The sequence below is a fragment of the Anopheles merus genome, chromosome 2R, assembly GCF_017562075.2.
Source record: "Anopheles merus strain MAF chromosome 2R, AmerM5.1, whole genome shotgun sequence".
Classification (NCBI taxonomy): Eukaryota; Metazoa; Arthropoda; class Insecta; order Diptera; family Culicidae; genus Anopheles; species Anopheles merus.
This window is the reverse complement of record NC_054082.1, coordinates 1,070,818-1,085,022: the sequence shown is the minus strand read 5'-3', so window position 1 is coordinate 1,085,022 and position 14,205 is coordinate 1,070,818. Positions and strand designations below refer to the sequence as shown.

Genomic DNA, 14,205 nt, shown 5'->3' with positions numbered 1-14,205 from the left:
TTGAAATCTATTCGCCAGACGGATACTAAAGCTCTTTGTGATGAGGTTGAATTACTCAGCACAAAATTAAAAAACGTTTATTTGCAGTTGCACATTCCCGAAAAAGTTGCAAATGACATGTCATTAAAGCATGGGATTAATGCTCTGATTGAAAAAGTTCATAATCAGGAAACAAAAATTGTTTTAAAAGCAGGTCAATTCGCATCTGTTTCAGATGCTTCAGAGAAAGTATTAGAAAACGAAAGGAATAGCAACGGTTCACAAATATTAGCCTTCAACAGAAACTACTATGACAATAGAAAATTCGTTCGTAATAAATACCCGCCGAACACATACAATAGATTCCAGCCAAACACAAATAATAGATGGTTTTCCAATAGATCTCCTCTTGGTAATAATCAGGCAACTACCAACAGATTCCAAAACCAAAGATATTCTAATAACTCTTTCAGAAAACAATTTCCAAATACAAATACTCGTAGAGTCTACAATACACAAGCTGCAGAAGAGGAACATTTTTTAGGGGTACCACAGGCGTTAGAAGAAATCATTCAACCTACAAACGATGGTCAACATTAGCGATAAACTTAAATGCTAATAACTTTATCAAAATTAAAGTAGAAATGGCAATGGGTGAAATAAGCATATTAATTATCGACACGGGAGCAGACGTGTCATTGTTCAAAGTTGATAAAATAAAACCAACACAGCAAGTCTACGCGCAAAATAGGATAAACTTAACAGGCATAACAACCGAATCGGTATCAACATTAGCAACTACTAGCACTAATATAACATTCGGAAATGCTTCTATTAACCACACTTTTCATATCATTCCTGCAGAAATAGATATCACAGCGGATGGTATTTTGGGAAGAGATTTTTTCACTAAACATAGATGTGTTATAGATTATGAGCACTGGCTTTTAAATTTCAATTGTTACGGTGTTACAATCAGCCACCCTATTGAAGATAGTATCAATGATGGTTTCATATTGCCTCTACGCAGTGAGGTTATCCGAAAGATAAATTTGCCCGACCTCGTTGAAGACTCTATTGTCCTTGCGAGCGAAATATTACCAGGAGTATTTTGTGGCAACTCTGTGGTATCAAAACAAAACCAATATGTAAAATTTGTAAACACCACTGAAAGCAATGTGTATATTGAAAAAGATTCATTTAAACCACAGATTGACCCGCTGAAAAATTATATTCAGAAAAATTTAAAATTTAAAAGCACTAAAGCAAATGAATCTAAAATAAAAACATTATTGAGCAAAATCGATAGTCAGAATGTTCCTAAATATATAATCCCTCATTTAGAAAAAATATTATCCGAGTACCACGATATTTTCTGCACCGATAATGATCAAATCCCAATTAATAATTTTTACGAGCAATCGATACAATTGAAAGATAACGTACCATGTTACATTCCGAATTATAAGCAAATATATTCTCAAAGTGACGAGATAAAAAATCAGGTTGATAAAATGCTTAAAAATAACATAATAGAGCATTCGGTTTCTCCATATAATTCACCAATTTTATTGGTACCAAAAAAATCTGGAGATAACGAAAAAAAATGGAGATTGGTAGTAGACTACAGGCAGTTGAATAAAAAAATAATGCCTGATAAGTTCCCACTACCTAGAATCGATGATATATTAGACCAATTAGGAAGAGCAAAATATTTTACTACTTTGGACCTTATGTCCGGGTTTCACCAGATACCTTTACACAAGAACTCTAGAAAATATACTGCTTTCTCAACTTCTTCAGGCCATTATCAATTTACAAGACTCCCTTTTGGGCTGAATATAAGCCCTAATAGCTTTCAACGGATGATAACGATAGCAATGGCGGGACTTACTCCGGAGAGTGCTTTTGTTTACATAGATGATATTATTATAACGGGTTGCACAATGCAACATCATCTAGAAAACTTAATGAAAGTATTTAACAGGCTAAGAAATTATAACTTGAAGCTAAATCCAGAGAAATGTAAATTTTTCCAAAACAATGTAACCTATTTAGGTCACAAAATAACAGATAAAGGCATATATCCCGATGAGTCCAAGTTCGAAACGATAAAAAAATACCCAGTACCAATAAATGTGGATGAAGTTAGAAGGTTTGTAGCGTTCTGCAATTACTATCGCAAGTTCGTTAAAAATTTTGCTGAATTGGTAAGACCGTTAAATAATTTACTAAAGAAAGGAGCTACATTCACGTGGTCTAATGAATGTCAGCATGCTTTCGACACTCTTAGAAGAAGCCTTGTATCACCTACTATATTACAGTACCCAAACTTTGAGAAAGAGTTTATCATTACTACTGATGCGTCCGATGTAGCATGTGGCGCTATCTTATCGCAGAAAACAGATGGTAATGACCTACCTATTGCATACGCGAGTAAAAGTTTTACTAAAGGAGAGAAATCTAAACCGACTATAGAAAAAGAGCTAACAGCAATACATTGGGCAGTAAATTATTTCAAACCTTATATTTTTGGAAAAAAGTTTAAAGTACGAACCGACCACAGACCATTGGTATATCTATTCAACATGAAAAATCCTACTTCAAAACTAACACGCATGAGGTTAGACCTGGAGGAATTTGATTTTGAAGTGGAATTTGTGCAAGGAAAAACGAACACAGGAGCTGACGCACTATCGAGAATTGTCATTGATTCAGACAAGTTGAAGCTTATGCAAAAGAATAATGCAAACGAAACAAATGATAAATCACTACTAGCAGTGAAAACAAGAGCAATGACAAGACTGAACAATTTCAAGCCTCCTCCAGAATTAAACGAAGATGAAAAAGATTCCATAACTAAACCTACACTTTGGCAAACAGAAAACCCAACAGAAGTAAACAAACTTTTGAAAATCCTGTCAAAAACAGAATATGGCAAAATCAAAATAACAGTTTTCAATAATAATTACAACAAGGAGTTAGGAAATACAACAATTCATTGTTATGAAGATGGAAGTCAGGCGCTAGAGTCTGCTCTTCTAAAAGTACAACAAATAGCAAAAGAATACAATCGTGACAAAATTGCAATTTCATTAGAAGATCCCCTATTCAGGCAATACTCTTTTTACACCATAAAGGAAATCGCAGATAATGCCATTTCCGGTTTAGAGATCATTGCTTTTATTCCACCAAAATGGATTTCAAAAAAGGAGGAAATAGCAAATATTTTAGAAAACTATCACATGTCACCTTCGGGAGGACATGTCGGACAGTATCGATTATACCTCAAAATTAGAGAAAAATATAAATGGAAGAATATGAAGGAAGAAATTAAAAATTACGTTAGAGGCTGCAAAGTATGCAAAGTGAACAAAATCGTAAGACATACAAAAGAAAAAAGTGCTGTTACGACTACACCTTTAAAGCCTTTCGAAGTAGTCTGTATAGACACAGTGGGTCCCTTGCCGAAAACCAATAAAAATCATAGATACATCGTTACAATGCAATGTGAACTCTCGAAATACATTGTTCTTATTCCAACAGAAAATAAAGAAGCGAACACGATAGCTAGGGCCATGGTTGAGAACTGCATATTAAAATACGGGAGGTTTCTTGAGATGAAATCGGATCAAGGCCTTGAATACAATAACGAGGTATTAAAAAAGGTAGCGGAGTTGCTGGGGATCAAGCAGACTTTTGCCACTGCCTATCACCCAGAAACCATAGGTTCCTTGGAAAGAAACCACAGAACACTCAATGAATACTTAAGAGCATTTACAAATGAGCATGGTGACAATTGGGATGATTGGCTAAAATTTTACGAATTTAATTATAACACAACACCTCATACAGATACGAACTATAGCCCATACGAATTAATATTTGGAAAAAAAGCAATTCTTCCCCAAGATTTATGCCATGGTAATATTGAACCAGTATACAATTATGATGCATATTTTAATGAAATTAAATTCAAATTGCAAAAATCAAACGAAATAGCGCGTAAAAATTTAATTGAGCAAAAAGAAAGAAGACAGATTAGAGCAAATAGTAATGTAAACCCCCTTATCTTAAAAATAGGAGATGCGGTTTATCTAAAAAACGAAAATAGAAAAAAATTAGATCCGATATACTTAGGACCGTACATAGTAGTAAAGTTAGATAATGTTAACTGTACAATAAAGAATACAAATACAAACAAACTAAGTACAGTGCATAAAAATAGATTAATTAAGGGATGAAAAGCATACGCTTTTCATTTCTAAAGGGGGGAGGTGTAGCGCCTGCAAGATAGGCAAAACGCGCGCAGAATAATTATAGCTAGCTAGGTTTAAATTATACACATATACACTTACACACATACACATAGTTAGATTTTTATTATGCATATATATATTTACACACATACATCTACAATTAAGGTTACACGTAGGATAGAATAGAATAGCATAAGATAGGAAATAGGAAATAGTAAAATAGGCGATAATTAGGATTAGCCAATGAGGAATAGGATTAAGGAATTTTGGCGCGAACGAGTGAGTATAAATTAAGGATAAGTTGAGGTTTAGGATGATTAACAAAAGTCCGATCTAAGAGGAAACGCTGCCCGAGTTAACATAGAAGAAATAAACTCCAAGTAACTACACAAATTCAAGCCACATTATTCTTTTGGGTAGTTAGAAGATTCCATATCACCACACTGGCTTTTACTCACTCCGAAGCACGGCTTGATAATTTATTCCACCTCGTCAATTCACCCACGATATGGGTTCGGTTGATCGGCACTGTTGGTGGAGGGGGGAGCGGGGGGAGCCCGGGAGTCAAGAATTTTCGTACCTTTAAGGCTTGTATTATTTGTTAATCACTCACGTGATTGTATCTGGCGCATTGGTGACGTGAAAGGAAAGTTTTGTTTTTCACTCCCCTTCGCTTTTGCGGAACAAATCACAAACGATTTTCCTTTCCCATCGCATGCCGAATGGTGCAAGGGGAAACAGTCCCCACACAAAAGAACTCCAAGAACGCATTCTGACAAAAGCCAAACAAAAGCCAAACCAGGACACACGCAGTCACACACCGACACACACACACACAGCGTGATATGCGCCAATGTTTCGGTGGCATTTAATCGAAGTCAAAACTTCAAAGACGAGCCGGAGAGGAAGTTTAAACCGTTTGATCCAATTCTTCGGTAATTTGTAGTGAAGGGAACGGTAACCCCACCCGCACCATTGGCACCCCTTTTCCACCGTTTCGACCGTTTTTTTCCGGCCCCCGAATGGATTAACAAACCGCGCGGGAAACACACACACAACGAGGGAAAAACATTTGCATATAAATTTCAACTTTCCTCTGATAAGAACTTTTTATTTTTATTACCTTTCATTTCTCCCACCCAGCGAGCGGTTGACGAAAGCGGTGCGATAAGCGAAGGCGGTGCTGGTGGCACGAACCGCCAAGGACGGACGGGAAGGGGAGCAAATGAGCGCGTGAACAAGGAGTTTCGATTCGATTCGGTTTTATAATTTGTTTCGTTTCGGGGTCGGAACGTTTTGACGTGGCGTTCGTTCGCTGTTTTGTCCCCCGCTCGATAACGGCCACCAGGCCCACAGGAGCACAGAGTTACAAACGATATTTTATCAATAAAAACATTTTCTACCGACCCTCATCCCCAGCAGGGCGCCTCGTGAACGCTAGTTTGGTAGGAACGTCGCACAGGACAAAGCGAAACGATTGAGTTTTTAATTCGATCAAATACTAATGCCGTGTCGTTCGATGGGTGAAAGGCATCGTGCTGCGGGAAGGAGGCGAAGGGAAACTTTCATCGAGTCATCCATTAGCGAGAACGCAGCTGCGGACTGCAGATTTGCCCGTTTTTCCAGCAGCGCTCGGCAAATGGGGAAACAAATCGAAAACAATCGCAAAACCTCGAACGAAACGATCACGCCTGTGTGCCTGTGTGTGTGTGCCGCGGTGGGGTAATGAATGCGACACACGGCTCGTGTGGAAGGGAGGGCCTGAGGGAGGGTGCAAATGTGACATTGCTTCGCGGCGTGTTGATGAAGGAACTGGCTGGTGGGCGGATTGTTTGATTATATGGTTAACTTGTACCGCTTTTTCGGGTTCGGTGCCGCATGCCGCACGGTGGAAAGCGTATGATACTCCACACTCCACTCACCCACTCGGGGGTGGGGTTGGGTGGCGCTCGATTGCTCGAACGATTCGAACGAACCTTCGCTCTTTATGGAGGCGTATCGGGCGGGCGATGGGAAACACCGCCAGCACCAATGCTATAAATATACCGAAAGTATGTTTTGTTTTGACACTTACGAAATTTGGACTATTTTATCCCGAGCCCGAGCCCACATGCCCAGCCCGTGCTCTCCGTCCCCGAATCGGGTCGCCCGTTGGGTGGCGAGCGAGTTTTAGTGCTGTGCAACTGCGCCGACAACGATCACGATGAGTGTTGCTGCTTTTTGCATTTATTCCAAAGTGCACCGAAGCGCTTGTGCTTGTCGCGACGGTGGCGTCTTGTGGAGGCGAAAGAAAACTTACTTCGACGAGTGGGTCTGGGTGGTCGTATTCCAGCGTGTAAAGTAAAATTCCGCGCCAGTCGTACGCCCACCGATATCGAAAGCATTTCTTGCGCTGGTGTGTTTGGATGCTCTTCAATGGTGTAGGTTTTCCCCAGCCCGCTTGGTTGTATAAGAGCACTTTTCCTCGAGATTGTTAGTAATTTTACTTGTTTTCAATCATTATTGCATCAAGTTTAGGTCCGCTAATTAATAAACTTGTTAACAATCGCTCACCAAACCGCATGTCGATTTTTCCTCCCATTTTTCATACCATCCCGAAAGTGAAAATGAATTGGCTGGCTTAGTGATATTTATAGTTTACATATTGTTTTGTCATTACTGAATAATTCATGCAGCCAAACCACGACGACAACCTGCTGGCTGCCCCATTCCCCGCGACGCACTGCTGCCTGGTGGTGATGTTGTTGAACAAAATGAGCATATTGCCAATTCTCAAACCCACACACAGCCATACACACATTCACAACCTTCTGGTTTTCGCTTCCGATACCAGACCGGGGGGGTAGAGGATGTAGATTTCCAACTGCAACGACATCCCAAGCGAGGGAAAGAAAAACCCGGGCAAAACGATACACACGATGCGGTGCACGATGACGGTGATGGTATCGTGTAGCTCATTTCTCACTTTCATTGCGCAGTGAAGAGATGCAGAAGATCGTTCATCGTTTTGCGGGCGCTTTTCCAACGGAGCACGGTGAGGCCAGGCCAGGCCGGGGCTGACGGTTTGGTAAAGACAACAAAATGAACACAAAGAACCGATGCCACTGTCTCATGAGCGTATTTTCTCTGCCAACCGGTTTTTAAGGCTCAGCCATTCGCAGCAACACACAACACACAAACGCACACATAGCCACAGCAGCGCCGTGTGCAGCACATGTCTTTGGATTGTTGACTGGTGTTGCTTCGTTTGTTCTGCTTGCGAAGGGAAAAAAGCAGAACTGCAGCCATCGTTCCGACAGACAGCAGCAAAGCAGCGAAATAATCGATGCAAAGGTCGACCGGGAGGACGAGACGTGTTTGTCTAGGGAGCGGATTGAATTTGCTTTGTATTGAATGTTTAAACACCACAAACGTAAGGAATGGATAAGAAGGAGCTCTTTAAGTTGTATCTAAAACGCATCTTCAAGTAGAGAAAATTGGAGAAACTTCCAAGACACAAATCGAGCAAAAGTGCACGGTGTAGCAATACGTGCAAAATCCATACGTTAAGAAGGGAAATTTACATGCTAATAGGCCCGCTCCATTTCTCACACGAACTGGCGCTTTTCCTTGCGAGAAGTTCTTGTACGTTCTTGTTTGCAGAAACTCCAAACGCCGCTCTAATGGTGTTTTTCTTGGTGGTTGGACTGCACCAAGTGAAAATAAGAGTGTGTGTGTTTTACTGCTTCAACGCTGGCGGGAATTTAATGAAACAACAAGCATACGTTGCAGGGTTTTTTTTTCCTTCAACCGCGCTCTCATGGTGGCATGGAGGCGCCCAGTCTGTGCTGCAAACTGGATTCAATAAATGTCGTAAATAAACGATTATTACCTCCAGCTCGGGCGGTGGGAGTTTAACGACCCGATATCGTGTGTCGAATTCCTGGCAAATCAATCGACCCATGCGGCTCATTATAATCCACCCATAAACCGCACCAGTTCCGCCCGAAGGCTCGTTATGCTCGTTCGGGCTGGGGCTGGGTGGTTGTTAAACTTTACCACAACCACAAAATCACCTTTCTTTCGGGAGCGAAAGAACGGATCCGGAACCAGCAGAACTCGTCCAACCAAGGGTATCAAATTCTTTAAATATTTCCATGGGTTTTTATGTGCTTTTCCCGGCGAAAAAAAGGGATCGAACAACATTTTAACACAACCCCTTCCCCAAGCTCACGTCTCTCGGCATCCGATCCAACGCAAAGGCTTGTGGCTTGATTGTTCCATCACGGGGCGATTTTCCTTGCTGCGAGGATTTCGCTTCAAAACGCCGAATCTTGTTTGGCATGTGGCAGGGCTGTTTTTAGGGCGCTTTATAGATCAATTTCGAATTTTACACCTTACCTCGACCACGAATGTTTGCGAGCTGGTTCGAAGAGGGAGGGCGCTCTACCCAAATCCAATATCAGTTCGGTTTCGACGGAAACTTTTGCCGGGAGACGCGTCGAAGCTCCGACTTTTTGGGACGATGGGAAAACAAACAGCTTATGAAGTTATTACCACGTGTTTCCTTCCCGTTCCTGGGGCGGGAAGGCGCACTTTTTTTCGCTCTCTTGTTTCCTCTCCATGCCGAAAGAATCATTTTTACTCCCCAAATCCATCACCCCGAAACCAGCAAGGCCAAACAAGTCCGTAAACAAGATAATAACTTATTGACAAACCATCGCCGTTTTACGAACGTGCCAGACCGAGGAAAACCCGTGGGAAACTGATACTCTAGCAGCAGCAGCACACCGACCGAGAAGAAGAAAAAGGAGACAAAAAACAACATTCTCAAACGTTCCATATTCCAGTGGGTGGGAAAAGAGAGAGAGAGAAGAGAAAAAAAACAGCTCAGGAAATTGGATATTGTTTATTTTCCTTCAGCCGTAAAAGGAAAGGAAGCCAAAGGATTTTCCCCGACCTGCCCGTAAGGGCCACGGGCTGCGGACTTTCGGGGCGTGAAAATCGTTTCCATCGTCAACAAATCAACTGGAAAACTCGTCACAGGATCCGATGCGCCCCGCAAAAAGGAGAAAAGTCCTTCCGCTCACTTTCGCTATTCTTTATTGATACAGCGACCTTTTTGTTTCTCTCGTCCTTTCCGTGATGGAAATATAGGAGCACAAAAAAAAAGAAGACGCGTATGATTGGTAAAAAATTGAGCAGAAAAGTGGCCGCAAACAGGTCAAATCGTAAGGAATGCAAATGGTTTGGCCGCGTGTCGTCTGTGGTCAGACTGTTTGCCTCCAGAGGCAAGGACAACCGACCCAACAACAGAAGCAGAAGATGCTGTCGGAAGAAAATGTTTTCAATATTCGTCCGCCTGTTTGTGTGGCGCCTTTGATCCTTCGGGTGGAAAATAAGGCGATAAATCACCCCCTCGAAATCTTCGACACCAAAAGATGCCCGGCATCTCTTGCTTCATGGGAGCAACAAAAGCAGCAAAAAAAAAAACTGGCCCACAAAAAGGAATCCCAACACGAAAGGCAAGCAACCGTTCATCGTAAGTAAACAAACAAACGTTCGGCCGTCCTTCTTCTTGCGCCCGTCCTTTGCCTTTGAAGGAAATGATTGTCTAGTGTGGCCGGTCAAAGGCGAACTTTGCCGGTCAAACTTCCATCACCTTTTAAGGATGGCCTTTTGCACCCGCCGTTGCCTGCCGAGGGAGGCACAAAGTCTTGGGTTTGGTCGATAAGTGGATTTACGAGTGTATCTTACTAATTCCTCAAGTGGCCACCAAGACCTTCTCCTTCCACTTCCGCAGCACATCGTCTTCATTAGGCCGGGGGTCGTGTGAAAAGAAGGTTTGCCGCACTCGCTTGTTGTGGCGAGAGAAAAGTTTCCCCCTTGACTAGGGTGGGCCCCGTGATTGGAAAACGAGAATCAACAAGCGATTTTTATCGACTCGTTTTTCTTGGTGGTGGTGGTGGTGGTGGGTGCGTGCGTCCGTGTTGTATTTCTCCTTCGCTCGGGCCGTACAACATCTTCTTATCACACTCTTGCCTTGGTTGGGAAGGGCAGCGAAAAGCAAAAAAAAGGAAATTGGCCGTCCCTTTTCGAACAAAAAAAGAGACTCACTCCCGGTGCGGTAGAATGACATGAAAACATTCGATTCACAAGATTCGATTTGCCACAATGAAGAGATTATTTGGGCGCACACACAAACAGGGGCGTTTGGGGTTTGGGAAGGAGAATGTTTGGTTTTGGGCGTTCTCTGGTGGCGTACATGACGTACACGTTCCACCAGCAGCCAGCAGCACGAAGGAAGTAAGCTGTTATGACACGCACAAGCGACATTCATTGAAGGGTGCGTTGCGTACTTTTTTATGGTGTTTTTTTGGTACTTCCTTCGCTTCAAAAACCCATCTCCATCGCCCATTGGAACGCGGAAGACGATCTCCTCACTTTGCCCAAACCTGGAGCGTCAATCAAGCAATGGTGTTTTACCGGGATACCGAAAAAAATCAAACCCCTTGCAAGGGAAAAGTTGCCTGCACTGTATTTTTCCTTTGAAAACTCGTAAACGGATCCGTGTCGGGGGAAAGGGAACGCACACAAAAAAAGAACTCTTCTCGCGTTCGCTCGGTTCCTCAATCCAACCTCACCCTCCCCCCAAAACATCCGTGGCCACAAAAGCGAAATTCAATGAATTGTGTATAAATTATGTAATAAAAAACCGATTGTATTGTTATTTGAAACATTTTGGATTGGAGGACTTTTTTCCCCCGCGTACAGGGGGTCCTTTTTTGTAGCATTTTTGTTTCTTTGGCGGGTTGCGGTTTTTTTTTGCCGCTCCTGTACTGTTGCTTTTCATTCGTTTTTGTGTGTTTTGTTTTTTATTAATATTTTCCAAAGAATGGAACCCGGGCACGAAAAATGAGGATGTTTTTGGCAAACTTTTACTCTTTAATAACTATGTTGTACTGTTGTACTAACCCCACTCAGCTGGTGTACTCACCCCACCCCATACAACGTTCCCTATTGATCTTTGTTTCTTGTGTGGTCAGTGGCAGTACAGGCGAAAGGCGAACGCGTCTCCCCCCCTCGGTTCGAGGGTAAGAAAACTCTTTTCTTCCGTTCATTTGTTACATTTCATGTTGTTAATGCTTTTTTCTTCTTCATCTGCTGGTTCGCTTTACACTTTAGCCCCACGATTCCAGGATCCTTTGAATTGTTTTCCATCCCTCAATATGGTCACCCGCCCCACTACCGAACCTGCTCTTGTTTCGCCGTGATTCGAACGGATAAAAAAGTTTTTCATTATTTTTCAGCAAATATAAATCAAAAGCTTGTTTTTCTTCCTCCCCACGCGTGGTGGTAGCCGTTACCGTCGCCCTGCTATGCCACAGCCCACACCAGCGGGATGCAGCTGGTTTGGGTCCCAGGACTCGGCTGACCACCCGCGGATGGTGAGGGTTCTTTCCAAGTTCGCTTTTTTCTGTTTTGTTCGCTCTTCCTCTCTCCTTTCTGCTCATCTATGCTGCTTTTCTTTTTATCACAATGGGCATAAAAGATGCCAGCAAGGTTGCAATGAATACCGAAAAATAAAGCACCCAAAAAAAGGGGAAAAATGCTTTCCAACCGAAGATTTAATTAAAAAATGTGGTGAAATTAATCAAAGGCATTTTTTTCCTCTGTGTGTGTGTGAGCTATCTTTTTAGCAGCGAAATCCATCCGCTGGCGGCTCGATAAAATCAAGAATTATTTCTTGAATCCCTATCACCGGAGGGTTTTACATCCTGCAGCTTTGAAGCTGAAACCCCCCCTCCCCTGTGTCTGTTTGTATCCTACGTTTTGGGTTTTTAGTCTTTTATCTTCTAGGGTAACGCTTCCTAGAACATGAACTACTGCAAAATGTCCTTTCTTCTTCGCCGAGGGAGGAGGTTAACTCATCAAGAAATTATACGATGATTGCTATGCAAACGCTATTGTTTCGAGCAATGTTATTTTTTCTTTCGATTTAAAATCATCTCTGCACTCTCGACACTTACCTCACGATCCTTAGCCGATAGCTCCTCCGTCAGGGATCTTGTTCTGCTGTCCAGCGCCGGCTCCTTGGCCGGTGAGTCCGTTTCGCCTCCGCTGCAGTTCGTTTCCGCAGAGTGGTTCAGCTTTTCGCTGCTGCTCGCTTTGTGGCACTCGCTGACGGTCGACTCTTCCTTCGTCTTGCCCTTCGACACACCCGTCACACTGTCGTAATCCATCCTGTCCCCAACCGTGGTCGGTGGCGATTGGGTTGGCGATCGAGTGCTGCCGTGATTGTTGTTACTGCTGGCGATGCAGTTGTTGTTGTTGATGGAGTGCGCCAGAGCGGCCAGCTCCTGCTGCACCTTGCGATCGAGATCCGGTGTGCGGGCGCGTGCCATCGGTGATCGAGCTCCCGGGGCGTGGGGCTTTTCGCTCGGACTGAGCGCTCCCTCCGGACGATGGATGCTGCCACTGTCGGAGACCGGTGTGGTCGAGGGTGATGGCGGTGTGATACCGTTCTGTTCGACGATCATCGGCGAGGAGACCGTCGGTGGTGGCGGCGACGTGCCCAGTGGCAGGGACGGTGGCAGTGTCGCCGAGGTGGCAAGCGATGGCGGTAGTGGCGGTGCCGTGACGTCCATATCGTTACCGTCGTTATTGTTGTTGTTGTTGTTGTTGTTGTTGCTGACTCCGCGGTCCGTGGTCGACAGTTTCTCCTTGAGCGAGTTTACCTCCTTTTCCGCCAACGTGGCACGCTGTAATGGAATCGAGTGGGGAGAAAATAAAACAAACCGGTTCATTAGTACATGGGTTTTTGTTTTTTTTTGTTTGTTTGTTGCCGTTCGGGTGGCTTTTCGCCGCGAAAAGAATTAAAATCATTTCAACATCGCACCAACGATCGTTAGCAGTTATCTCGATTCCCGACCATACATCCCTTGCCCCGCAACCCCGCCGGCGGGGCGTTCGTGTCCTTCGAATGTTCTTGAAAAGATTTAAATTAATCGCATCGAATAAAACACGTTACCCCGAACGACCGAACACACGTACGTACGCAGCCATTAAACGTGGCCGGCCGTTGGTGTACCCGGTACGGTGGTCCGTCAATTTGTGTTAAATTGAATTTTTACGATTGTCTGCACTCGGCCAGTCAGCACCTTCACGCACTCGCGCCGTGTTCGTCATGCTTCCTTTTGCGTAAACACGTGGGATGTTGTATTGTGTTTTTTTCTCTCCTGTTGTGTTGTTGTAAGATGTGCCTTTTTTACACCGATCAAGGCCACTTCCAAAAACACACACGAAAGAGTCACACATATCCAAGCAGTCGAATTGCCTAAGGAAAAGCCCCGACCAGCGAAAACGACAACTCATTACATCTAATGCACCTGTTAAGGGTCTTGTTTTTTTGCGCACCCCAATCGCTCTAATGCAGCAATGATTCATGTTCAAAACTTCAAAGCAAACTTCACCAACACTCGCCTGAACGACGGAAATCGAAGCTAATAGACTATAAATATCGAATTCTCAAAGCATCCGACTGAAAGCCGCTCCGATACAGCCCTAGTTGAGGAAATGTTGTTACAAGCCGGTTCAAAAATTTCACTACTCACACTCCTGGGGGCCGTGACTCCTCTAGCTGATGATAGTTTGTGTGCGAAGGAAGGCGCCCATTTCTTCGGCTCTCGACAAGGTAAATAAACATCGCCCGATCGGCCAAGAGTGGAGCTGATGAGCATGGAGACGCCGAAGGGCAACATAAATTTCTCAATCTTCACACCGACCCAGCAACATGCCCGGGACAAGTGTTTGCTACGCCCGGTGCCAGCGTCGCCCAGGCCAGCATCGTCGTCGGGAAGGTCGTCGAACGGTTTCGAGGAATATTGAACGCGTGAAAATTGATCCAATTAGCAAGATAAACATGTGCACACCGCTTTCTAAGAAGTGCGTTATGGAGCGGCACCTCCCTCTCGAACGGACAGGCCCG

At 43.6% G+C, this 14,205-nt stretch overlaps 1 protein-coding gene across 6 annotated transcripts in view; it reads right to left on the bottom strand.

Annotated features, from left to right (window-relative positions):
- Positions 1 to 14,205, bottom strand: part of LOC121590370 (homeobox protein cut) — a 177,465-nt gene that overhangs the window by 88,204 nt on the left and 75,056 nt on the right. For all 6 annotated transcript variants that reach the window (XM_041909985.1, XM_041909983.1, XM_041909989.1 and 3 more), the window contains exon 3: positions 12,248 to 12,979. In XM_041909985.1, coding sequence (XP_041765919.1) covers positions 12,248 to 12,979 — 732 coding nt within the window. The remainder of the gene's footprint in view (positions 1 to 12,247; positions 12,980 to 14,205) is intronic.